The sequence below is a fragment of the Zootoca vivipara genome, chromosome 16 (genome assembly GCF_965207765.1).
Source record: "Zootoca vivipara chromosome 16, rZooViv2.hap1.1, whole genome shotgun sequence".
Classification (NCBI taxonomy): domain Eukaryota; kingdom Metazoa; phylum Chordata; class Lepidosauria; order Squamata; family Lacertidae; genus Zootoca; species Zootoca vivipara.
In genome coordinates this window covers 4,112,029-4,136,741 of record NC_142599.1, presented here as the reverse complement: position 1 = coordinate 4,136,741, position 24,713 = coordinate 4,112,029, and the positions used below count along the sequence as shown (strand labels likewise).

At 39.9% G+C, this 24,713-nt stretch overlaps 1 protein-coding gene and 1 long non-coding RNA gene across 8 annotated transcripts in view; one reads left to right on the top strand and one right to left on the bottom strand.

The window, feature by feature from the left end:
• MPHOSPH9 (M-phase phosphoprotein 9) overlaps positions 1-24,713 on the bottom strand; it is a 42,735-nt gene that overhangs the window by 10,874 nt on the left and 7,148 nt on the right. For 6 of the 7 annotated variants that reach the window (XM_035098309.3, XM_060269943.2, XM_035098310.3 and 3 more), the window contains exons 6-17: positions 21,484-22,001; positions 18,764-18,887; positions 18,029-18,122; positions 15,258-15,361; positions 12,276-12,398; positions 11,209-11,651; positions 8,795-8,950; positions 6,788-6,875; positions 5,426-5,641; positions 4,521-4,568; positions 3,598-3,662; positions 1,077-1,178 (exon numbers count right to left, since the gene is read on the bottom strand). In XM_035098309.3, coding sequence (XP_034954200.1) covers positions 1,077-1,178; positions 3,598-3,662; positions 4,521-4,568; positions 5,426-5,641; positions 6,788-6,875; positions 8,795-8,950; positions 11,209-11,651; positions 12,276-12,398; positions 15,258-15,361; positions 18,029-18,122; positions 18,764-18,887; positions 21,484-22,001 — 2,081 coding nt within the window. Of the gene's footprint in view, positions 1-1,076; positions 1,179-3,597; positions 3,663-4,520; positions 4,569-5,425; positions 5,642-6,787; positions 6,876-8,794; positions 8,951-11,208; positions 11,652-12,275; positions 12,399-15,257; positions 15,362-18,028; positions 18,123-18,763; positions 18,888-21,483; positions 22,002-23,315; positions 23,349-24,713 lie in introns of those variants that run through there. The other variant, XM_060269949.2, reaches the window with a different exon arrangement.
• Positions 11,270-23,470, top strand: LOC148683068 (uncharacterized). Its single transcript, XR_015947541.1, has 2 exons — positions 11,270-11,399; positions 22,966-23,470. It is a non-coding gene; the product is annotated as an uncharacterized LOC148683068 (long non-coding RNA).

The window sequence follows — 24,713 nt, the reverse complement described above, 5'->3', positions numbered from 1 at the left end:
TAGCAACCAAGTCTGAGACTATTTGAAGAATATTCAACATCCAATAATTGAAGTAAAGAACTTTCAGAGATGGTTTGAGAACTGATTTGCTGTAATTCATTAAAATTACTGTTTGGGGGCAGAGATCTGTGGGGTAGGAGAGGGAACATTTTTAGAGAACTACTTGTTACCCCTAGAGCTGTGGTGGGGTGGAAACTTCAAGCCCAGGGATCAAATCAGCTTCCCAGGCTCCAGCCTTCTCCAGGCCACACTCCTCACTGGCTGTACTCTATGCCCTCTTGGAGCTCCTGCCCCTTGTGAAGCTATCAGCAGTATCTGCTAAGGGCACCTCATTAAGGGCACCTCTTCCTGCCTCTTGCTGGCCTGGACAGAGAGATGGGGTGGGTGTATGCTTAAGCCTCTGGCATTTACATGGCTAGAATGTAGGCCACTATTCCAAAACGCAGGAGCAACATTCATTGATCCACCTGCTTTTGCCTTTGGTCTCCCCCCCCCCAACCTGGTGGTTTCTCCAGGAGTGGAATAAACAATAATAATGTGGGTTTCTTGGGGGGGGGGCTATTGGGTTGATGTTTTTATTTTTATTATGTATTTTGTGGATTTATATCTTGATTTTATTCTATGAACTGCCCTGAGACCCCCGGGTATAGGGCGGTATATAAATTCAATAAATAATACGGTAATACTACTAATACTAATACTAATACTAAATGTGTCCATTGGGCTGAAAAATATCACTTAACCCTGTCCGAAGAGTCCGAAACAATGCCTGCTCAAGATGATCTTGCATGGTTCATAGAATAGACAATCAGACCACTGTATATACAGCAAGAACACATAGTACCATGAGAAAGTATCATTGCTACATTATTGAAAATTGACAATTGCAGTAAGTCAGTGGGGATCTTGCTATATCCAGAAAGCCTCTTATTAATGCTTTATTATGCATCTGTTCTGTTGTGATTATTCTCTATCAAGGAAAACTGAATAGCTACGTTTATCCTTCTTAAAAATCAGAGTTTTGTGAGAAACGTATACTTTACTTTCTCACAAGGTAATATTTATCATTTGCTTACTTGGCATAGGATGTTCTGAAGTGACTGTCTGCAAAATGACGAAATTTGAGCAAGTTTTCATGTTCTAGCTGATTGATCTGAGCTTCAAGTTTTGAGACAGTTCTATAGTGGAAGCAAAAATATAATCAGAAACAATGGCATAAAATGTTTGATCCAACAACTCTGCCAATCACTGTCAATGCAGATACTGTATTTTATAAGCTGGTCTGACTCAGTGCAAGGCAGCTGCTGATGTTCTCACACAAAAGAATTTGTTAGTTGTGCCTGGACCAGGAAACTTGAAGCTTTGAAATCACCACCAAAGTGTCATTGGACTTCCATACACGTTTTTAAACAGTCAAAAAAGAACAGTGTTGTACACAGTTTGAGCTGCAATTCTAGGTGCAAGTACCACAAAACTCTTTGGGGTTCACTTCTGAGAAGAGCTACATAGTAGTTTAAATATGTTGCATGGTATGAATGCTGCAAATGACTAAATAAATCATAGAATAGTAAGGGACCCTAAGGGTTATTTAGTCCAACCCCCTGCAATGCAAAAAAAAATCTCAACTAAAGCATCCATGACAGATGGCCTTCCAACCTCTGCTTAAAAACCGCAAAGGAAGGAGAGTCCACCACCTTCTGAGGCAGTTGGCTCCACTGTCAAACAGCTCTTACCACCAGAAAGTTCTGCCTGATGTTTAGTCAGAATCTCCTTTCTAGTACAGTGGTGCCTCGCTAGACGAATTTACAGTGGTGCCTCGCTTAACGAATGCCCTGCTTAACGAAATTTCCGCTTAACGAAAGGATTTTTCGAGCGGAGGTTGCCTCGCTAGACGAATTCGTTTTATGAAAAATTCGTCTAGCGAATTGCGGTTTCCCATAGGAATGCATTGAAATTCAATTAATGTGTTCCTATGGACAAAAAAAAATTCAAAAAAATTTCAATGCATTCCTATGGGATTCGCTAGATGAATTTTTCGTTATAAGAAAAGACCCGTGGAACGAATTAAATTCGTCTAGCGAGGCACCACTGTAATTCGTTCCAGGACTAAATTCGTCCTACGAAAAATTTGTCTAGCGAGTCGCGGTTTCCCATAGGAATGCATTGAAACTTAATCAATGCGTTCCTATGGGCTCTGGGGGACTGGTGGCAGGGAAGCCAGGCAGGCGCTTGCTCTGTTGCCTGCCTGCCTTCCCCAGCCAAGAGAGCTGTGTGCCAGGTGGGGGGGGGGGGAGAGAAGCGGAGGAACGGATCGTTCCTCCGCTTCCCCCCCGCCCGACAGAGCCGGTGGGCGCTGCTTGCCGGGGCTTGTTAAGCAGCACCCGCCACGCTTCAGCACCGGGGGACGGAGCCGAAGCGCGGCGGGCACTGCTTGAAGCCCCGGCAAGCAGCACCTGCCGCTCTTCGGCTCCGGGGGACAGAGTTGAAGATCAGCTGGTGCTGCTTGCGGGGACTTGTATGACAAGCCCCGGCAAGCAGCGCCCGCCGATCTTCGGCTCTGTCCCCCGGCTGTGTGACGGGTGGGGTGGGGAAAAGGTGGAGGAACGGATCGTTCCTCTGCCTTTCCCCCACCCCGCCCGACACACAGCCGGGATCGCGGCAACCGGCAAAACACAAAGGGGAACCAGCTGCAGCGTGGGAAGAAGGCAAAGGAAGATCAGCTGACAGGTGCTGACAGCTCATCTTCCTTTGCCTTCTTCCCACACTACAGCTTGTTCCCCTTTCGCTAGAGGAATGCCCTGTAGGGTTTTGTGATCAGAGGTTTTTAGAAAACGAAGACGAAGCAGCGGCCATAGAAAACCTCGTCGTCTTGCGAGGCAACCTCCGATCGCAAAACCTATTCGTCTAGCGAAAAATCCGTCGAACAGGGCATTCGTCTAGCGAGCCACCACTGTAACTTGAAGCCATTGGTTCAAGTCCTACCCTCCAGAGAATGAGAAAACAAGCTTGATCCATCTGCCATCTCTCCAGATATTTGAAGATGGCTATCATATCTCCTCAGTGTTTCCTGTTTTCCAGGCTCAACATACCCAACTCCCTCAACCATCCCACATAAGGTTTGGTTTCCAGACCCCTGGTAATCTTGGTCGCCCTCCTCTGTAAATGTTCCAGCTTTTCAATAGCCTTCTTAAATTGTGGCACCCAGAAATGCAGTGTTATCCAGGTGTGGTCTGACTAAGGCAGAATAGAGTGGTACTATTACTTCCCTTGATCCCTAGACTTCTGTTGATACAGCCTAGAACAGCATTACTGTAGCTCTTTTTGCTCCTGCATCGCACTCTTGACTCATGTTAAGCGTGTGGTCCACCAAAACCCCTAGATGCTTTTCACGTGTATTACAGGCAAGCCAAGTGTTCGCCATCTTATATTTGTGCATCTGTTTCTTCCTGCCTAAGTGCAGAACCTTACATTTGTCCCTATTAAAATTCATTGTTAGCTTGGGCCCAGTTCTCCAATCTGTTAGTGATTTTGAAAGTTTTACAACATTATTTGAAGCGGTAACATTTCCCCTCACACAGGATTAAATGGCATATTTACCTTTTCAAATCAGAAATCTGAGTTTGTGCATCCAACAATTTGTTCTCAGTGATGTTTAAGGTATCCTGTAAGGAGGCAGAAAAGGTCACATGCTAAGCTTGCATAAAGTGTAAAACAAATACAGAATTGGTCTCTACTAATCTTGAAAGATTAGAACATGTAACTACTATTTATAGGGGCATCAATCCAATTTGGCTTGAGTAAGTTCAGTGCACGTTTTGCTTCATTGTCACTGACCAATAATTTATCTTCATACTTGTACTCTGTCAGGATTGCTGCAGACCAACAGATCATCTTGGGCTTTTCTTTCTCTTTCTTTCTTTCTTTCTTTCTTTCTTTCTTTCTTTTAGGCTTCCTACATGCAGCCACGTTCACTTGCTGAAGCAATCTGTCTTTCTAACTGATTCTCTGGTGCTAAGCACCTTCAATTCTCTGGTGCTAAGCACATTCAAGCAGGCCTATCTAGCCCCCTGCTGCTCTCTCAGCTGAGAGACACTATAATCTGCACAATATGGATAAATGAATAAGAGGCTTGGTGCAAAACAAATTCTGTTTATGGCTGGATTAGTGACCATTAGGTAGTTATCATTTCTGATAGTTAAAATGTCTTGCAGACAAAGGCTGAATTCTGAGGAGTAAAAATAATAATTTACCCCCCCCCCCTCCTTAGTGTATCAGTTTCTCTGGACAGTACAATGCACATCTGGAGGATGTCCATTATGAATTTAAGGCAATAATCTAGAGAGTGTACATTCCACTGAACTTAGTAAGGCTTTCTTCCAAACAGACTTCTCTGCATAAGAGTTCCCTGCAAGGCTTCAGCCCTCCAAAACCCCTCCAGCTTTTGGTCCTCTCTATTTAAATACAGTACACATAAAATTCCATAGAATAAAATTTTGGTACGAAGTGAATTTGCTTCTCACCTTTACTCTTTCATGCTCCTTCCCAAGGGATTCATATTCTCCTAAAAGCTACGAAGAAATAAAAGTAATTACATTTTCCTCCCTCAGTTAGTGATTATACTTTGAAACAGCCACATAGAAAGAAAATGTTTTGGGTGGATAGGATCAAGATGCTTGGGCAAGAACCCTGCCCTCCTAAAAATAACAGCAAATGTTCAAATAGGCAAGAATGTTACCTTTGTGGTGAATATGAATACCAATGATCCGCTCCCCTCTAACATTAGAGAAAATTCCTCAAGACTACAGATTTTAACAACTGCAGTGCTATACAGATACTGTAACCTACTAAGCTTTACTCAGTACCGTTATCAGGCATGCCCAACAAAACAGAAATGAAACAAATTTCCTCAACTTTTTGATGAATTTCAGTCTACCCCTGGTTGTTCTATAAAAAAAAATACCCTGAGGAACCTAGAATTAGTTTAGAAATACCAGAAATACAGAGTGTGAACTAAGACAGCTGCTAGAGACAGAAAAGAACCTGAGTAGGCAGAGAGACCAAAGATCTGCCTCCCCAGCTGCTGAAAATCAACACTTAGCCATCTGGAATTAAACAGAACAGAAAAATGCTCCCCCATTGCCTTTAGAAGTCACAATTTCTTTGTTAAGAGCAGCATACCACAAAGGTATTATTGTTTTAGTAGAGACAATTGTAATAAAAGTGTAGAGACATTTCCATTAATGGCTAGCCGAATCTGCAGTGTCCAAAAAGAGGTTCCTATTACAAAGTTCCAGGACTATTATCTCAATTAGAGGTTCATTCAAGCAGCTGCTTGATTATAATGGGGCTCTCATTCGGCCTCACAAATGGATTGTTCAGCTGAATTTACTCAAACATCCAAGTTACCCTGTTTTTTCCAACCTACATTTTGGAACATTTTATTTTCTTCCTTTAACTTGGCATCTTTATTATCTGAGAGCTTGTAGGCTTTTTCAAATGCTTCTTCTAGATCTTTAAGCCTCCTCTTCAAGCGGCTGATGGTGTTATCTTTCTCTTTACCACTGGTGCGCATTTCTTCAATACGTTCCTGCAAGGCCTTGGTGGTATTGCTGACAGTACAGAAGCGCTCTTTCCAGTCTGTCTGAAATAAAAGAAGGCCAAGTATCAGACAGGTACACACATAAACAGAAGCCTACTTTGAAAACAGAAGCAGAACCAAAGCTAAGATTGTAAGGAATATAATGTTTTGAGACACAAGATATAGGATTCAGACACAACATGTTCTCATTTTTATTATTGCTTGCAAGCTTTAGGAGAGGTACCAATAACATGCAGTGGATATAAACACAACATACTAACAGACCTGATCCAGTTACAGGTAGGTAGGTAGCTGTGTTGGTCTGGCGTAGTCGAAACAAAATAAAAAAAATTCTTCCAGTAGCACCTTAGAGACCAACTAAGTTTGTCATTGGTATGAGCTTTCGTGTGCATGCACACTTCTTCAGATACCTGACAGATACATGACAAACTTGGTTGGTCTCTAAGGTGCTACTGGAAGACCTGATCCAGTAGAGGGCGGATACATCGTCTGCAGAGAGCTCACACAGGGCCCAATAGAGCTGTTTCCCTAGTTTCTCCCACACGTAAGCTCACAGGCACCACAAGGGGACATTGCAGTCCTCCCTCTATGTGCCATGGTGGGTCAGCTGGGACCAACAACCACTGTGTTCCTCTCCCAGGAAAATCTCCTGAGTTGCTATTCCACATAGGCATTAAGAAACAGTTGCATTTTAATTCTACTTGTTTCTTCTCTTCCCTCCCCATATTGCTTTCCTTTTTTATCAAACCTTTGAAAATGAAAGTCTGAAGGCTGGGCCAGGGCCATCTTTAGTCTTTATACAGCACCCAGAAAAACAAGTGCTTTAGAAATTAAAATTAAAAATTAAAATTATCTGCACTTTAAGTCGTAATTAAGGTTTATTATCAATTACATTTTACTGCTTATATTGCAAATAAGCAGCTTTCTGGTGAAAGGCAAGATTGACTGATTATTTATTTATTTATAGCCAAACCTAATAACTAGGATCCTAGTAGGGAATCAAGACCTCAGGGAAATAAGGCATCTCTACAAGAAATGCTGCCTTGTGCCAGATAAGGATTCCCAAGGTCCAGCAGAAAAACATATACAGTAGCTCAAAGGGCTGACAGATCAGACTTGTAGCGTCTCACTTGGTAATCTTTCTATATGCTGTAATTGAGCTCAATTCGACACATGACATACACTTACCACTTCTGCTTCCAGAGTGCTATTTTTATCTTCAAGCGCTCTCATGCGATTATTAGCTTTATCCAATGCTGCCTGTAAGTGGTCACATCTAAAAATGAAAATGATAGAAATGAATTTGTGTTTTGTATTTTCTTTTTGTGTTTTGTATTTTTGTATGTTTTTGTTGTTTGAAAAAATCTTTAATAAATACATTTTTTTAAAAAAAATTCCAGAACAAAAAAAGAAAAGAAAAAAGAAAATGATAGAAATGAAAAAAAGATTTTTCAGTATTTTTAGCTGAGTTGCCTAACTAGCGCAAAAACAAAACTATACTGTGATAAATCCCTGAAATGAGATATTGATAAAGTGAATAATAATAAAACTAAACTAATAATTGTTCCAAAAAACAAAAACAAAATTAGCTTAAATCTCCCAAAAGAAACCTTGATATAGAAAAAACATAAATTTCTCAAAGAAACCTCTAAATAAAGTAAACCTTGACGAGGTGCCGGCTGAGTGACTCGTTTCACTGGAAAATCTCTATCTGTTTCCTCAGAAGGAAAATATTTAGGGGCTGAGGTTTTCTTATCAAAAACTAGACAGGGACTGTAGACTCTGAAAAGAACTGAAAGCTACACCACAGTCTGGGGTAAAATTCCCCAAAATAAGACTCTAGTTTTGTGTAAACCAAAGGTTAGTAAATCCTATGAGACAGTTCAAATAATGAATATCATAGCTATTTGAAAAAGATTAGGTAGAGGGCTGTAAAAGCTCTCCTAGTTGTGATGTTATAACGCCATTGCTAAGACTGGCATCTCAAACGGGCATCTCAAAGATTCCACAATATATATTTTCATGTAGCCATCAATATCTGTGCCCTAGATCTTAAAAGTGAAGGAAGCAATATATAGAAAGAGTTGACTCTATGGGGCTCAACTATATGCCCCTATCCCAAGTTTAATCCAATTAGAAACAGTCCAGTCAAAGTTTATTAGAGCGGCTCTCCAAACACCTCCCTGTGTGTCAAATGCCACCTTATGGTTAGAAACAGGAATGATACGGGTGGAGGTAAAAATTTGGATACAAGTGTGCAATCTATGGCTGAAATTACATCACAATCCTCAGGGCCTGGTCCCGTTGATACTGAAAGAAAACTATCGTTCGCCATGGATTAGAGCCATTGAAAATAAGTTACAAATTATAGGCCTTCAACAAACTCACCTCCTGTAATTACAATAAAGCCAAAAATATGGTCAAACAGAGAATAATTGACATTGAGAAGCAGAATGATTTAAATAAAGTTCCATCTTTCCCAATATCGGAAGACCGAAGATATCTGTTGCTTCCAGCTGATTATCTAACCCATTTAGAGATACCATCACACAGAAGGGCGTTTACTCTGGCCAGGTTTCATATACTGCCGTCAGCGGTTCTATATGGGAAGTTTAGACAAGTTCCCCAAGAAGTCAGACTCTGCCCGTGCAGTTCTGGAGAGACCACCCCCCATGTATTTTTTTGTTGCTCCTTTTACAGAGACCTCCGAAACAAATCTACCCTAAAGATATTTGACAAGTTACCTGGACGATCTGAAGAATTGCAAATTAAATGGCTCCTTTCAGACTCTAACCCAAAGGTCACCACTACGGTGGCAAGATTCTGTGCAAACGCTATCAAAATTCGGTGTGCCTACACAGGAAGTACTTAAATTAACTCCTGAATAGAGCCAGACAGATTCCATCTTAATTTACAGCGCAAAGTAAATAATCAATATAAAAATAAGGATCAAAGGTTGATTGATCCCTTTTAGATAAGTTATTTTAGTTCATTTTTAAAAGTTTTTTAAATATTTTAAACATTACTATAATGATGTAATGTAAATTACTGTGCTGGTCGGTGACCGTAATAAAGATTTATCTATCAGAAAGAGTTGCTCCAAAAAAACAACAATTTTGAAAGGAGACACACACACACACACACACACACAGGGGGGCTGGGAAATATGCACATTGTCCCAAGCAGCTCTATTACCTGTCAGTAAGATTTTGATTGATCTTCTTGAAGTCTTCTGCATGAGGTTTATGGCTTGCCTCCAGCTGCTGTTTTAGGCTTTGAATTTCTGAATCATAATAAGCTCGTAGATCAGCAATATGCCGGGCATGCTTTTCTCTCAAATTCTGCCTAATCCTGTTTTTTAAGATTAAAAATATGTCATAATGCATTTGCAACACTATTTTTTAGAGACAGAAAATGGCCATCCTGGCACATGTTTTCCACAGATTGTGAACTACAGCTACTGAAATTTGCCTCCCCAAACAGATGCCAAGTGATCTTCCCCACCAAAGCACTTGTATAACAAGGCATGTGCACAACTAGTTCTGAATACAGAAGCTCTGATGGGTGTTTCTTGAACTGTAGTGTCCCCATGGTACATAGCAAGCCTTTTTTGAAAGAGAGAAGTTAAAAAGCAGCTTGATGTGGGAACTCTACTGTTCAAGGCAAACAGGCCAGAGTCTCATTCAAGCTCAGACATTCTGAACTACCGTAACTCTCCAAATTAAGTACCATGGCTGGAATATCTGTGCAATCCAATGAAAATATAAAGCAAAACCAAATGCTTCAATTTCTAGCTTCAATTTCTCAGATTTTTCATGTAAGAATGGTAGTCACAAATCAAGAGTTTATTTCTTTCCTTTTCCTATGCATAAGAATCACAAAGCGTCCTGCTAGATAAAAAGCAAACCTGCTATGTCATAGGAAGATGTCAGACCAACTGGTGCATTTAGTTCAGTATTATCTACACTGTCTGCAAGCAGCTCTCCAGGATTTTAGACAGGGCTTTCGTCCAGCTCTATCTAGAAATGCTGGAGATTGAACCTGGGACCTTCCACATGCTGCACAAATTGAGATTGGAAATCTCAATAAAAAGAACAGTCTGTATTTCCAATTGCTCAGATACTGCTTTTTCTGCCAAGTAGCAAAGCTTGCAATTTAAGCAAATGCATTTCCTTCTTTGAAGTACAATACAAAGTATTTTGAAGTTTTCTTGTAGTCTGTAAGCAAAAGGCACTTCAACTGGGCTTCCCTTACTGCAAACGTTTGGCGAATCAGGGGAAAATTATATTCTAATAAAAAAATAAATCTGAAGGACAGCCCGGGGAGGTTGCTACTTAACAGGGCCGTCTTAAGCATACCTGGCGCCCTGGTGCGACGGATCCCTCCGGCGGGCGGGCGCAGCGCGGCTGCCACCCGGAGGGCCGGAGCCCTGCGCAACCCAGCCTGGCCGTAGGGCCGGTCCTGCTGCCCCTGCGCGCAGCGGAGGCGGCCCCAGGCCCGCGCACCTCCAGAGAGCGGCCTGAAGCCGCTGAACAGCTGAGAGGAGCACCTGGGGCAGCCTCCGCCGCGCCTCTCAGCTGGCGTAGCGGGCGCAGTGGCGCCCCTGGTGGCCTGGCGCCCTGCACCACCAGACCTGGGCCTAGAGAAACTGGAATCTGAAAATCACTACAGTATTGGGGAAAATACCTTGTGAGGGTTCTGAGGAATGACAGCCAGTGAGGAAAAGACAATGCACCTCCAATTTCCACTCAAAATTGCAGTTTCCTAGGCTGCTTTTGATTATGAACATTATGAACCCTTCTTACATATATTTTTGTTTAAGGTGTAGCTTGCCTGCAGGGTGGTAGGTATGCTTTTTTAATTGGTTAAAAAAGACATGATAGCAGAAGACTTTTAAATCCACATCTGCCCAATCATGTTAAAGTAGATAGGGGAGTGAGTGGTGTTTAGAGCAAAAAGGTGGCACAGATTAAGAGTGCTAACCCACCGCCTCCCAGTTTAACTCCCCAACTAAGTTCCAAGTATCCAGAAGGGACACAGCTCAGCTCCCTTTGTACACGTTTCCCTGAGTTCTAAACAGGCAGTTTTGTTGGCATCATGTCTAGTTTGGTCCTTAGTCTGAGATCTCCTCAAATGACATAATCCAGCCTGAATCCAAGTTAGCCACTTTCCACAAAACTGAAACTCAACCCTTGCAAATAAGTTACTGGGTGTGGTCTGAAGGCACATAAGACTTTAGCACTTTGCAGAAAGACTTCATGAGACCTCCTGTGAACCACAAGAATGCCACTTGGCGTTCCATGATGGAAGAATAGTTGAATATAAATGTAGCAAAATAAATAAGCTACATGCTTCCTACCCCCCCCCCACACAAACGTTTACTATAATATTTGGTCTCTAAGGAAAGTTTCACCAGGTTTCGTGGCCTGGTCAAATTCAGGCACATCACAGGCAGCCAGAAGTGACTACTTTCAAGCCTGTAAAAATGCTTAGCGTCTTCATTTAACTCAACAGAAGGCTTCAGGAAAGGAAAGTCAGCAGAAGTTTCAAATTACTGAATATTGCAATGCTTATTTGAAGGTCAACATTCTTACTGACATCAGCCTTACTTGGAGAATACCACAGGATCTTCCATGCATGTCACTGAAATATTGTATTCCGGCAAACTATTATCGGCAGACGGAAGCTGGGAGTGGGCAGCTGAAGATGGCGTGAGTGTCAAATTGTCGTCCTCTTCAGTGTTTAAGAACTCATTGCTTGGACGACAAGAACTGCTGGCGTTAGTTTCATTCTGGAACATGCAAGTATTCCAGGGGTCACTGTGCAAAGCTGTTGTACTCAAAGTGTATTTTGGAGGCCCAGGAGACAGAGGTGATGTTACTGTGCTCATGTGGGACAATGAATCTGAGTCTGAATGCATGGAAAAAGGAGGATCTGCCATAGAGTCTGGAGAAAACAAAATCCTGTCAGGTGTCCCATAGAAGGAGTGAGGAGGCAGTCCTGGATTCTGTTGGCCAGGTTTCATGTGCAATGTTGGGTCGAGGGTCAGGATCTGGGAAACAAAGATCACAGTGATTAAAATGGAAAAATATCTGTGGTCAACTATCTGGTGAAGCAGCTTAAATTTTGATATAAAAAACAGGAAGCTTTTGAAATTTTTAAGAGGTGTTACAGCTGTAATTTCATAATAGTATGTGCATAACTGGGGAGAGAACAATGTTAGTTACTTAAATCTGTGAGCTGCATTTAAGCTTGCAGCTTCTGCTTTAAAGTTAAGCTGCTGTTCATTTTTTGCCATGTTTTTTAAGTATGGAAGGTGAAATTATTGACATACCCCCCTCCATTGTTGTGTTCCTGATTTAATAAGGAACAAAGAACCATCTGATTTTGTGATAAATAACACAGGTAGGTGTGTGTGTGTTGTGTGTGTGTGTGTGTGTGTGTGTGTGTGTGTATGTAGACACTTTGCAAAGATCTAATTATTGGGCTTGTGTCAAGGGAGTACACTATATTTTGGAGTCTGGAACAAATGTGTTTTGTCAGGGAAAAGGGTGATATTTTTATATACGTATACCTATACATATATATAGAGAGAGAGAGAAAAAAAAAATATTGAGTGTGAGGAAGCATGGAAGGATTCCAATCCAACATATGGCACTGAAATGCAAACGATTACCTCAGGAGGGTGAGTTGATTGTGAGGGGGAAAGGTTCCAGTCTACAAGCTGTTTACATTCCCTTTGTTTCTTATGATAAATTTCCTTTAAGGATGATGACTTCATCTCATCACCAGAAGACAACTAAAAATAAATAAAGATTTGTTTAAAATAATACCAAACACCCAATATTTAACGCAAAGATGCCAAAGTGAACTAAAACATTTGGGGGAGGGGAGGGGGAGGTGAATACAGTGGTACCATCCAAGTTCCAATGCTATAGTATTGGATTAAAGTATTATTGCTATATCATTAACAGTAATTATTAATAATTTATTGTTAATATTGTTGTATTTGCCATGTGCTTTTTTCACAAAGTGACTCAAAGCATCTTACATTAAAAACATTTAAGATCAATCAATTACAAATCTAAACACACAAACAGCTATTTTATGTGCCTGCCCGTTCATACCAACCGCTCTAGATACATATGATGCTAAATCAAAGTCTGAAATAAATCTTGGTTTACCATGAACAAGCAGCATACTAGTGCATGCTGCTCAATCATGCCTGCTTCACGCCTCGCCTCCCCTTTCAAAGAGTGGAAACAAGCCACAGAGGGCCTGACTTACTGTTATGTGTTCATTTGAGTTAGTTTCCTAACAAACCAAGAATAAGGGATTGTACACAATGCTAAGCTAGTCACTTCATAGTTTGTTTTTCTCATGCAATAAAAGGAGACACAAAGTAGGCACAACTGAGGCGTTGGCCCTAGCATGCTGCTTGTTCAAGGTAAACTATTACTTATTTCTGACTATGGCTTACCTTTAGGGCCATGAGTACGCTCTTCCTACTTTAGGGAAATGGGAAAGTATGTACCCACAGTAATTCTATGAAAGCATAGCCAAAAAAGGGGTGGGCTGTCGTAAATTAATGATAAAAATTATTATTAATTCAGTTTATATTCTGTCCTTCCCACTGAAGGTGCCCAGGGTAGCAAGCACATCAGTGAGCAATTAAAAAAAATACTCTAAAAGCTGAATAAAATCTTGGAAATTTTCTAAGACCTTTCCTGGAACTGTCACCTTTAATACAGTAAATTAATAAAGGGAATAAACCTATAGCCTAGGAGTAGCTCACATAACACCTTCTGGATTTTGCTATACTACAGCTCCCATCATCGCTGACCACTAGGCCATGTTGCCTGGGGCTGGCACTAGAAATCCCAACAACAACTGAAGGGCATAACGTTGGCTACTTCTGCTCTAGCCCTTTCATTTATGGAGATGTACAAAAAGGAGAAGTCTACCTCGATTCTTAGTAAGACACAAAGCTGCTTCTGCCTCCTAGTGTTCTGGACAGTAAGTGCAATGATACTTTTATTTGCTTGGATTGCCGTAATCAATCAATCAATCAATCAATCAATAAAACAACATAAAGGCTCCCTACAAACAGGTTTCTCTTGTTTTGCATTGACTTACGATGCCCTACTCCTGGGTACTTTCATATTCCTCCAGCCCAATCCCCCACAAAATTTCTAGCTGTAGGCATGGAGCAATGTATGGCAACCAGAGAATATGTAAATGTCAAGGACCCCTGGATCAGGCCAATTTCATTCAGTTTTAGCAAAAGCAGTTTTCTCCTTTTATCTGGGTTGTTTTTATTAAAAAAAAACAAGGGTACGTAATGCTTTTAGTTGATAGTGCAGCAAATTCTGCTCAAAAGGAAAGCAGAGCTCAGCAACTCAAGTACTTGTATAGCTTCTTTTTGAAAGCAAGGAGTGATCATAAATCAAGAAGAGGCAAGCATGACTCTAAACAGGGCCAAACTAGAGGAGGCACTGATCATGTAATTTAAAAAGCCAATCATACAATTTCTGAAGTAAATGGGAGGCAAAGGGGAGACTGATCTGGAATAAGACCCCGGGGGTATAGAAAGGATGTAATACTCTCCACCCCACCCCACCCAGTCCTGTTATGGACCAGCTACCCTACACCTGCTATTTATAGCTTTTCCATATATGCAGGATTAGAATGACGTAAGAAACTGCTATGTGAAAACCACTGTTCCAAGGCATGATTGGCTGAAAAGGGGAAAAGGGAAATTATGACTCTTTTCTTAGTACAGTACTGAAATTTATCCATCTAGGTAAACATAATAATACTGTATAACACAAAAATGACAAGGCCTTCAGAAATTTTTTAAAGGTCAGCTATTTATTATCTGCTGTAGCCAGAATTCAATTATTTGAAAGCATTTCATTTCATATTTTCTGCCTCTTTTTTAAATTATAGATTTGCTTAGTTTTTAAGGTGCATCAAAGTCTCATGAAACAGAACTTTGCAGCAGCCAACTTATAGCAAAGACCCAGAATTAGAAGCTTGGCACAAGAGCTTAAAATATTCATTTTAAATGAGCCCTGAAGGTCTTGAAACCCTTTTGCTAAGGCCACGTCTTGCCTTCTCCTGCCTTGTATTGGTTCCCTGCCACCTTTTTCAACACTCCTGAATTGCTACATGGATAGTTCTCCTCTCTCATTCCTCTTCATTCGCCTCCCTAGTCATTCTATACAAGTATACCCATTTTTATTTTCCAACTCCTATGGCAGTTCTGAGTAAAAGATAATAATTAAGGCTGTCAAAGAAAATATCAGCAGCTAATGAACCCAATTACGAACCATAGCCATTTGCTTTTTCATATTTACCCTGCCTTTGGGCCCAAGTAAAATGCCTCTTACTGAAAACAATCCTCAACCCTGCAGCAGGTAATTCAAACCCACCCATCCACAACAACTTGAACAATGGTCCACTTTCTCAAATGCCCTGCAAATAGATCCTTGAAGCAATAGGAGAGAGAAAGGGGGCCTGTTTCTCAGCTCCCCTAAAATAAACTGGCTGGGCAGCAAATGCCTGCCAACCAGTCCAAACAGCAATAGTGGCAGAACAAGGGGAAAACATTCTCACATCCATTAAACTACCAAAGCAAATACCACACAAAAGATACCTGGTCCGAGGACATCTTTGTAGCAAATGCACTAAATTCATTTCTGAAATTCTCAGGCAAAGTATGGTACGTTTCCTGCTCATCTAGTTTCCAGTATGTCAATCCTGAAATGGAGAAATATATCAAAGTTTACTTCTATAAAGAAAAGAGCTGTGAAGCCTGACATTACTTTTCTTGATTTTCACATTACAGGTGCAAATTCGCAACATTATGAAAAACTCATGTCTGAAATGTTATGCTTCAGAGCTTTAGCAGTAACAGGGTTTGACATGAAATAATGCTAAAGATACTGTATTAATATTGCAGAGAACTCTGGGGAAACTAGTGCTGAGAATGTAATGAGAATATTGTCCTTAACCATATTTCAACATGATATCCATCTAAATCAGTCCTTCCTTATCCTGGTTTAAACAGCGACACTAGTTCATTGAATCTGAATAAAAAAGCAGTTGCACTTTTCACTCACTTTTGCAATATGAGAACCAACATCAAAGCAGTTTGCTATGAAAATGGGGTATAAATTCTTTAATGATAGGATTACATAGTAAAAACAATTGGCATTCTTCATGTTTTTTCTCTGGTCCGAATCTCCCAAGCTTATTGTGCTTGGGGCAAAATAAAGTGGTTTGCCAGTTTTACTAGTTGGAAGGTGCAGAGAAGGGCCACCAAGATGACAAAGGGTCAGGAAACCAAGCCTTATGAGGAATGGTTGAGGAAACTATGTTGAGCCTGGTAAAAAGGAGACTGAGAAGAGTTATGATAACCATCTTCAAATATCTAAAGGGCTGTCACATGGAGCAAGCTTGTTTTCTCCTGCTCTGGAAGGTAGGACTTAAACCAATGGATTCAGGTGTTTTACAACCCAGTGTATATTTTATTTATAAACAAAATAAACCAAAAACAAATAGCATAAAGAAATACTGTTACAGCAAGTTGAAAGCAGCATATGATTGAACATTATCATTGAAAGTTCAAAAACATTTCAAAAAATACCCATTCCCCCATAAACCTATTATGCTGGTTTATATGTATACATTTGTCACATATTAGCTTAATCACAGTTACTATGGACCAAATTATCTCAATCCCTGCAGATATAGTAGGAGATATGCTTCTTTCCCAATGTTTATGGGGTAAAGTGTTTTTTATTATTATTTTATTTTATAATGTATGTAAAACAGAGAACAATTATAAAAGATAAAAACAAAACTATAAAATAGGCATATAGAATGAGTAGTTGCAAGAGTTAAAATCACAAAGTTTAAGTAAAGATGATAGGTATATAAGTATAATTCCAGATTTGTCAGACTTGTGACAAGGGTGGACTTGAAAACGATGGTTCCACTGTATACGTCATAAAGGAATGCCAGATCATATAAATGGTGGCTGGAAGTTCTAGTCCCTGTTGAAATCTCAAATTATGTGTGATTTTCTCCATTATAAGTATATTCCAGAGTGAGCAGTACCAAGCATTCAGTTTAAAAATTTCTTTTCCCAGTTTTTAACTGTTATAATCAGTTATAAGGTTGAACACTATTTCTTGATAATTTTCTCAAATAACTTATTTTAGATAAATATGTGGAAGTGTTTTAGGTTCCAAGGGTATATGGTATCCTAACATATCAGAAATATTAGGCTGAATGGAGTTCCAGAATATTTCTATTTGTGAATCATTCCAAAAGATGTATATACAATCTGCCTTATTTAATCCACATCTCCATTTATCTAATCTTAACATTTATATTCAATTTATAAGATGTTAAATACCATGGACATTTTAAAGTAGCTCTCCTGAAATTATATTAAAATGGAAATTATCCCAAATCCAGTTCTGTTTCCAGGTTGTTCCTTGATCCAAATCTCATACCTATTTGTTCATATATGTATCCTGGTTCATTTAAGGTATTTTAAAACCAAAATCAGGGTCAAGCTCTTACAAGGGGACTTTCAACCGAACAACACTGTTTATCATATCGAAATTTATAAAAAGCAGAAAAACAGCAGCATAGTGCCTTACAGTACAATCCTATTCGTATCTGTTCAGAAGTACATCCCACTTAGTTCAAGGGTGCTTGCTGCTGGGTAAGTGGGTACAGCCAACTTGCACCTTGCGTGGGGCTTACGTTCCAGAGATGGCACATACCGTATATGCAAAAGCATGTCTAGTCCATCTCCTTGGAACTGCCCCCATGCAAGCGATCTTATCCTCTAGAGCCTGCACACCAAATAGGTCTTCTTCCCACTCCCAAGTAAGGCAGAGCACGTTCATGCTCTCCACCTTGCTTACAGGGCTCTGGAAAACCCTGAGCTGTTACCTGCGCCTTTAATTTGTGGAATTTCAACCAGTCAGCCATCAACAGCATAAAGTTGAAATTATTAAATTATACATGCACAAGTTGCAAACTGACTGTATAGGGCAGGGGTAGTCAACCTTTTTATACCTACCACCCACTAATGCATCTTTCTTAATGGTAAAATTTCCTTACCGCCCACCAGTGCTTGATGGAAAGAGGATTCAGCTTGTGCTGTAGAACCCCCCACCTAGAATCCTGAAATGCCCACTAGTGGGCGGTAGGGACCAGGTTGACAACCCCTGGTATAGGGTTTATTTTGGGGACTGTGTTCTTAATCTTACCAAACTGCAACATACAGAGTCACCAAAAATAAGGAGACACAGACCCAAAATCAGTCACAACACAATTTACATTTAGTTGCAATTTTGAAATATTTGTAGTAACAACAAAAGCAAAATAGAAAGCAATTAACTATACCTGAAGTACCAGAACTGAAAGAAATTTGGCTTCCGTTTTGTTCATTGAGGTAAAAAGTGTAAGATGATGATGGAACAGCTGCAGTAGGATTAGTCTATAATTTCACAGAAGGGGGGACACAATGATTTATAGACCAATAAATAATTAAAAAGTTACATAAATCATATCAAGTAGAAATAAAATGTGAGCATCAACTACAAAAACAATATAGAAAAAATATTTTACAAGCGATTGTCCATAGCCACTTAACCAAAGTTCTCACTGAGGTCTATGACCTCACTCCCACAGGAGGCAGTGATGGCTTTAAACCAGGGTTAGACAAATTCCTGGAGGAGAGGGCTATCCATGCTTGAGGAATTCCCACAGGCCACGGTGAGAATAGAATGCTAGACTGGATGGGCCATTGGCCTGATACAGCAGACTCTTCTTAGGTTCACTAATAACATACATTATATTAAATCCTATTGTATTTGTTACAGAGAAGCTCAGGTGAACTGAAACTTGTCACATGAAAGGGTGGGGATTTCAAAACCAGTTTGCAATAAGGAAGGGGTGAGGAGAGGAACCTCAATGCTGTTCAAAAACTGATAAAAGCTGGTTACTGTTGGGCATGTGCAAACATACTTGGCCACATCTAAATGTAGCTCTTTGGATCCCAGAAAGAAAATGCAGCTCAATCCTATATACATTTACTATTCCAATGAAGGGGTTTAGGTTGAATGGTGGTCCACTTACATTCTCCAATGTTACAGTCTGTGAGTGCTCTTTTACTTGCACAGAATGCACATCCCCTTCCTCCACATTTGTTCTTTTCAGCTGGTTTTGCTTTAACTTTTGAGCCCATGATGTTAAAGATTTACTACAATAAGGGAAATAGAAAAAGAGAAAGAAACGTTTGCCCCAGCAACACTTATTTTAGACCTATTTCATGCTACAGCCTGATACTATGGTAGATTGAACTCTCTAGGCATGGGGGATTGGGCAAACATTCCCCCCCACCCACAGAGTGGGTTTCAACAATATTGGCAAGAAAGCAGTTGCTCCCTGGAGGCTACAACAGGACATCCTGTAATTTATTTAAAATAAGATCTGTATCAAAATGAAGAGATGATGCAACTCACGATAAACAATTCAAACCCTGCAGCAGCTCAAATATCTGGGCAACTGTAAAGAACTAACCACAATGAAACACTTACAGAACTTGCAGAATATGAGTAAAAAGACTCAAGAAAACAATGGTACAAATGACTAGCTCCACCTTAACCAAGGGAGGCTTTGGATTTTTGTTTCTTGAATAAAAAATAATCTTCCATGGCATGTAGCAACCCCAACTAAACGGAGCAAAAGCAATATGTCACAAGGGAGGTCTGCTGATCAGTAGAAAAATATCAGAAGCCCCACCAATTGCATCCCAAACTCTAAGCATCATAGAGAAGACATGCGCGCGCACACACACACACAAAAGTGTGTGTGTGTTAGAAACTTCACCACACTATAAAATATGTGTGGCACAAGACTAGAAGATAATCAGCAGACTCATTCAGAAAAGAATTGGGGAAATAAAAAGGTCTGAGGTCTGAAGATTAAGGCTATATAGACAAGGATGACATTCTAGCAATGGCCAGTCAGATGCCTTGGAGAAAGGCCATAAAAAGTCCAGGAGGGCAACCGTCCCTCCCCCTCACAGTGCCCTACTGCCCTCCAACATTGACTCTGTTTTTTAATCTATGGTGACCATTGCCACATCTTGCCACTGCAAATTTCTAAAGATTAATACCCTGTGCAAAGCAGCACTTTCTTTTGCCTATCTTGAGCCTACCAAGAATCAGTTTCATTGGAGGACCTGGAGTTCTAGTATTTAAAAGACCATACCATATAGATTATTAGAGCCCATTTTAAACATGTTTAGAGTCTGCAGCTTAAGCTTCCCTCCTAGTTGGACTTTCAGTCATATCAGGTGCTTATCCAATGGTTCTAACAAGCAGAACATTCAAATCTTAGGAACAGACATCCACTTTTTAGCATCAAAAGGCTAGGCTGCCACCTTCAGCAGTTAAGTCATCTGTACCAGCAGAGCTTAAAATGAAGCAAGTATATATGCAATTGATGTTTTCTCAAGTGCCATAGAAAAAATATGAAGAAAGAGCAATGACTCTATGAGTCAGCTTAGTAATATCTTTCTTTTTCAGAGAGTTAATGAACAATCACATGTCCGCATCACTGTTCCTTGGAAATAATGTGCAGGTGAAGGCGTAATGGCATTCTGTCCATTAAAAAAAAGTCGTCAGACCGCATATACTAAACTATCTGGTTGACAGCATGTAATTGTCACATTTCAGTTCATTCACAACAGAATGTATATTCATCTCAAGAATTCTGAGGGCTAAGAACACCTAGAACATGCTCTCTTTGCTATGTAATTTACAGCTGATGCAGCTGCTTTTCAACCAGGTCCTCTCACACTTAAGGGTGTACATAAAAGTAAGTAAGTTCCTTTCATCTTTAAACCTCCATAATCCAGTCTTGGGCTACTTCTAAAGCTGTAGAGGATGAAACTGTTTGAATAAAGTGCTAGACTGGAGCAGGCTATACTATTTCACATTTGTAAGCACTCAATCATTGCATGTGGCAGCAACACCACTTTGGAACTCCCTACCTATTGATATCAAGCAGGGATACAGCCTTTAATGTAAGCTGCCTGCTGATAACATTCTTGTTTAGATCCAGATGCTTAGAAAGTTGAGGTGATTTAAATCTGTTTTAATATTTTAAAGTAGTTATTTTTTTCTTTATTTTATTGTTTTAATTTTTTGTAAACCATTTTGAGGTTTTTTTATAATCAAGTGGTGTATAAATTTTATGAAATAAAATAAATAAATGGGGAGACTGTAGCTCAGTGGAAGAGTACATGTTCTGCATGCAGAAAGGCCTGGATTCAGTCTTTGACACCTCCAGGTAAGGCTGGTAAAGACCCATCTGAAACCCTGGAGACACACTGCCAATCAGTGTAGAATAGACGCTATTAACCTACGTGGATCAGTGGTCTCACTCAACAAAAAGAAGCTTCCTATGTTATTTTACTCTCTCCTCATAGACTTTCAATGCAGAATAGCAACATGCCACACACCTACCAGGAATGTGAAGTGCCAGGAACGTTTCTGCCTATTTAACAAAAAACAAAACAAAAAAGCCTGAAAATTTCCCTGGGGATAAGCAAGATTTTTAAATATAGACACCCTCATTACATCAGTGATAGCATATCATGTATCACAAATGCAAGGAATGTATCTTAGATTTTAATGTAAGCAAACTCAATTGCATGCTGAGTGGCATATATAGGCAAGTAGTGCAACTACCTTTCCAAACACTACTGCCTGTGTTAAAAGCAGAGTAGACATACTAAAATCTTACTAACTCTAAATATAAATCTAATGACTCCAAGATTGGTCACTTACCAGTTTGTTTTTCCACAATGACCTTCACCGATCTTACGCTCAAATTCATCAGAAAAACCTTTATCATCTTTTTTCAGTGATGGACAATGTTCTACAGCTGTTCGTGTATATTCTCTTGTGTTTTGAATACTGGCTGTAACTAGACCTTCCAGCACTGGTGTTGCACCTTCCTTTCCTTTGGTAATCTCCTCTGGGTCTTCCATGCAGATCTGAATGTCTTTACATTTGCTAGGACTCAGTTCTGCGGCAGAACATGTGCCATAGCCACTGCTCATTGAAACACTATTTGTGAGGCACTCCGGAGGCATGGCCGAAGCTTCCAGATGACTCTCATGATCACTGGTTTTGAGATGACTGGTAAAGAGCTCATTTTCTTCAAAGGTTTCAGACTGCAACCCCATTTGACTTTCTAATGAAGAGAAACTGTTCACAAATTTGACCTGAGATGTTTGTTTCTTGCACGAACACACATTCTGGCTTTGCAGCTTCATCAAGTGTTTGATTTCATTCTGTATGCACTACAAAAAAAGTGATTTAAAATAAAAATTGGAAATCATTGTGGAAATTGCACACAAGGGTTATTTTAACCTTAACTTCCACAAGACCAAGCTACAGACATAACATGCAGAAATGTGTTATGGGATACAAATGAACACCCAGAGTTGTTCCACTTTTGCCATTAAAACACATGCGTGTACACATTCAGTGTTGCTTGGTTAAGACTATATTAAAGGTTAAGTACAAGAAGAAAATGGAGGGTGGGAGAGTCCATCCCATACAACTTTAAATGAAACAAGGAAACCTTCATGTCCAGAAATAATTGTCACTCACCCTGCAAAGTTGACCTAATAAATAAAAGTAGTAAAGTTTTAAAGCCATAGAAGCCAGCTTTTCCAGTGATATAGCACATCCACAGGCAATTCTGGAGACACAAAGCCACTAACCACTCCTAATTTGCTTTTCCTGCTAGCCTGCCTCAAAATCCATGTATAGTACTTAAAATATCCACAATTCTTATTCCCAATCTCAACCCCTTTCCCCCCAGCTGCATCCCAGCTACCTCTGCCTCCCCAAGCAGACAAATAGCAGCTACAAGCCTCCAATTGGAATTACTTGTTTAACGAAACCACTGGTTTGCTCAGAACCAATGATTGGTATATGTGTATTGTGTCTCTAAACTCGGAATTAAGACCCATCAACTTTAATTAAGCATATTCCACACCAGGTATAGTTATGGTTGCATTTATTCTTCAAAATAGAATGCTTATAAGAAGTGAAGCTGCTCATCTTTTAAAACATTTCTGGACCAGACCTAGCAAATAATGTTCAATTTTAATATGAGGTTAAAAACAATGATCAAACATCTTCATGGGAATTAGCCAAATACAAACATTAAGTTTTCAGTCTGACTAATATATAGCATGATTGTCACATGTAACCACATGTAAGGCCACGAATAATGAGAACATTTCTATCTTCCAGAAAACTCAAAATACAGAACCATTCTCTCATCCTAAGAAATGCTGTCCAGGTGTGACCAACGCTTTTCAGAATTACACACAACAACTTTAATGAATCTGCATAAGAAATGCCAAGTGTTGATCAGGCAAACTTTGTGCATCAGCGGCGCTTCCACCGGGTTAGTTTTGAAAACCAGCAACCCCAGCAAGCACCTTTCAGTGAACAATCAGGCCTCTCCATAGCAACACATGATCGTAGATGCCTACACACAGAGAAGAAATAATAACATGGATGAAAAATGATGCAAGACAAAAAGAAAGTAAGGAGGAAGGAAACAGGAAGGGCAGAAAAAGAATGAAAAAGAACAATACCTCATTGTTATTTGTTTCAGGAGCTGTTGGTTACTATTAGTGCAGAGGACCATCAGGAAATGGAAGGGAAAAACAGTAACCAATAGGGTATAAATATTAAAAATGTACTGAAACATCTATTAAATGTATCAAATATTGGTTTTCACATACGGAAAGTGACTCATATATGCTGACATTATTGTGAAATAGGCATGAGGGAGAATTTGAACTTAAGAGAAAAAGGTATTATTTATGCCAAGTAACAGTTTTCACAAATTATAGTAAAGAAATGTAGAAATATCTCAAGCATCTGGTCACCCAGATAGCAAGAAAGTTTGCTGAAAAATGTCTTCAGTTCAGCGCAGAGCTTATGTCTAAATAATTGGTACCTAGGAATTGAACTACTTTTCTAGTCATTATCAGAATGGCTGCTGTACCATGCTACGCTCCATATGGTCCTACATAGCTAATGAGAGAGTTGAGGCTGGAGACGTACCACTGCTCTTGAACAGGACCTCTCCAAAAGGCATTTAGTTGAATTCTTATTCTGATGTTAAAGAGTCAGTTCATCCTACTCAGCTATTCTAGATCTGTACTCCTGATGCCCTGCAATTATGGGATAGCAAGATGAGAAAATTTAATTCAGGACTGTAAAGGACAAAATATTCCTTTCTATATACCACATGGTGGCAAAACCATGCATTTGGTCTCTCAGAATACTGCAAATTCAAAAGCACATTATCACTTTCCTTCTTTAAAAAAGTCAAGGCTATGCTACCAAGCACTCTTTATAGTACACCAAAATGAATGAGTTATTCACTTCTCTACCGCACACACGGACGAGTGCATACACACAAACATACAAATCTGCTGACACCTAAAACTATGTACAGTTAAGCAGTTAAAACGGGATCACAATTATGGTCCAGAAGACAGCCATCAAATGCTTCATGTATTAGCCTAAATAGTGCACCAGGTGGGGCTCACACTTCCTCCTAGCTTAAGGGCAAAAAAAATCAGAAGCAATGAAAAAGTGAAGAACTGTGCTTCACAGTGGAGAGAAAAATGGTTGCAAAAAATTGACTGCTAACCCCATGCACCAGAAAGCAAGAATAGGGGCAAAACTTTCTACGGTGCAAAAATCAGGCTGACTAACTTCAAGACACCAGCAAATGTATTGCAATAAAAACTTTCAAAGAGAGAGATAATTTCAACAGGTGTATGAAATAGTATCCTAGGCTGACAGGAGTGTATGTCCTTGTACACAAAGCTGTTTCATTTATAAACATTTTTAACTGTACCTGTGCACACACATCTCTGCCAGCTTAGGACATGCCATGCATCTTATGTACTAGGAAAGCACAGGAAGAAGCATTCACATCACTAACAGCTGTCTTTGCCTCTGTAATGACACCAACC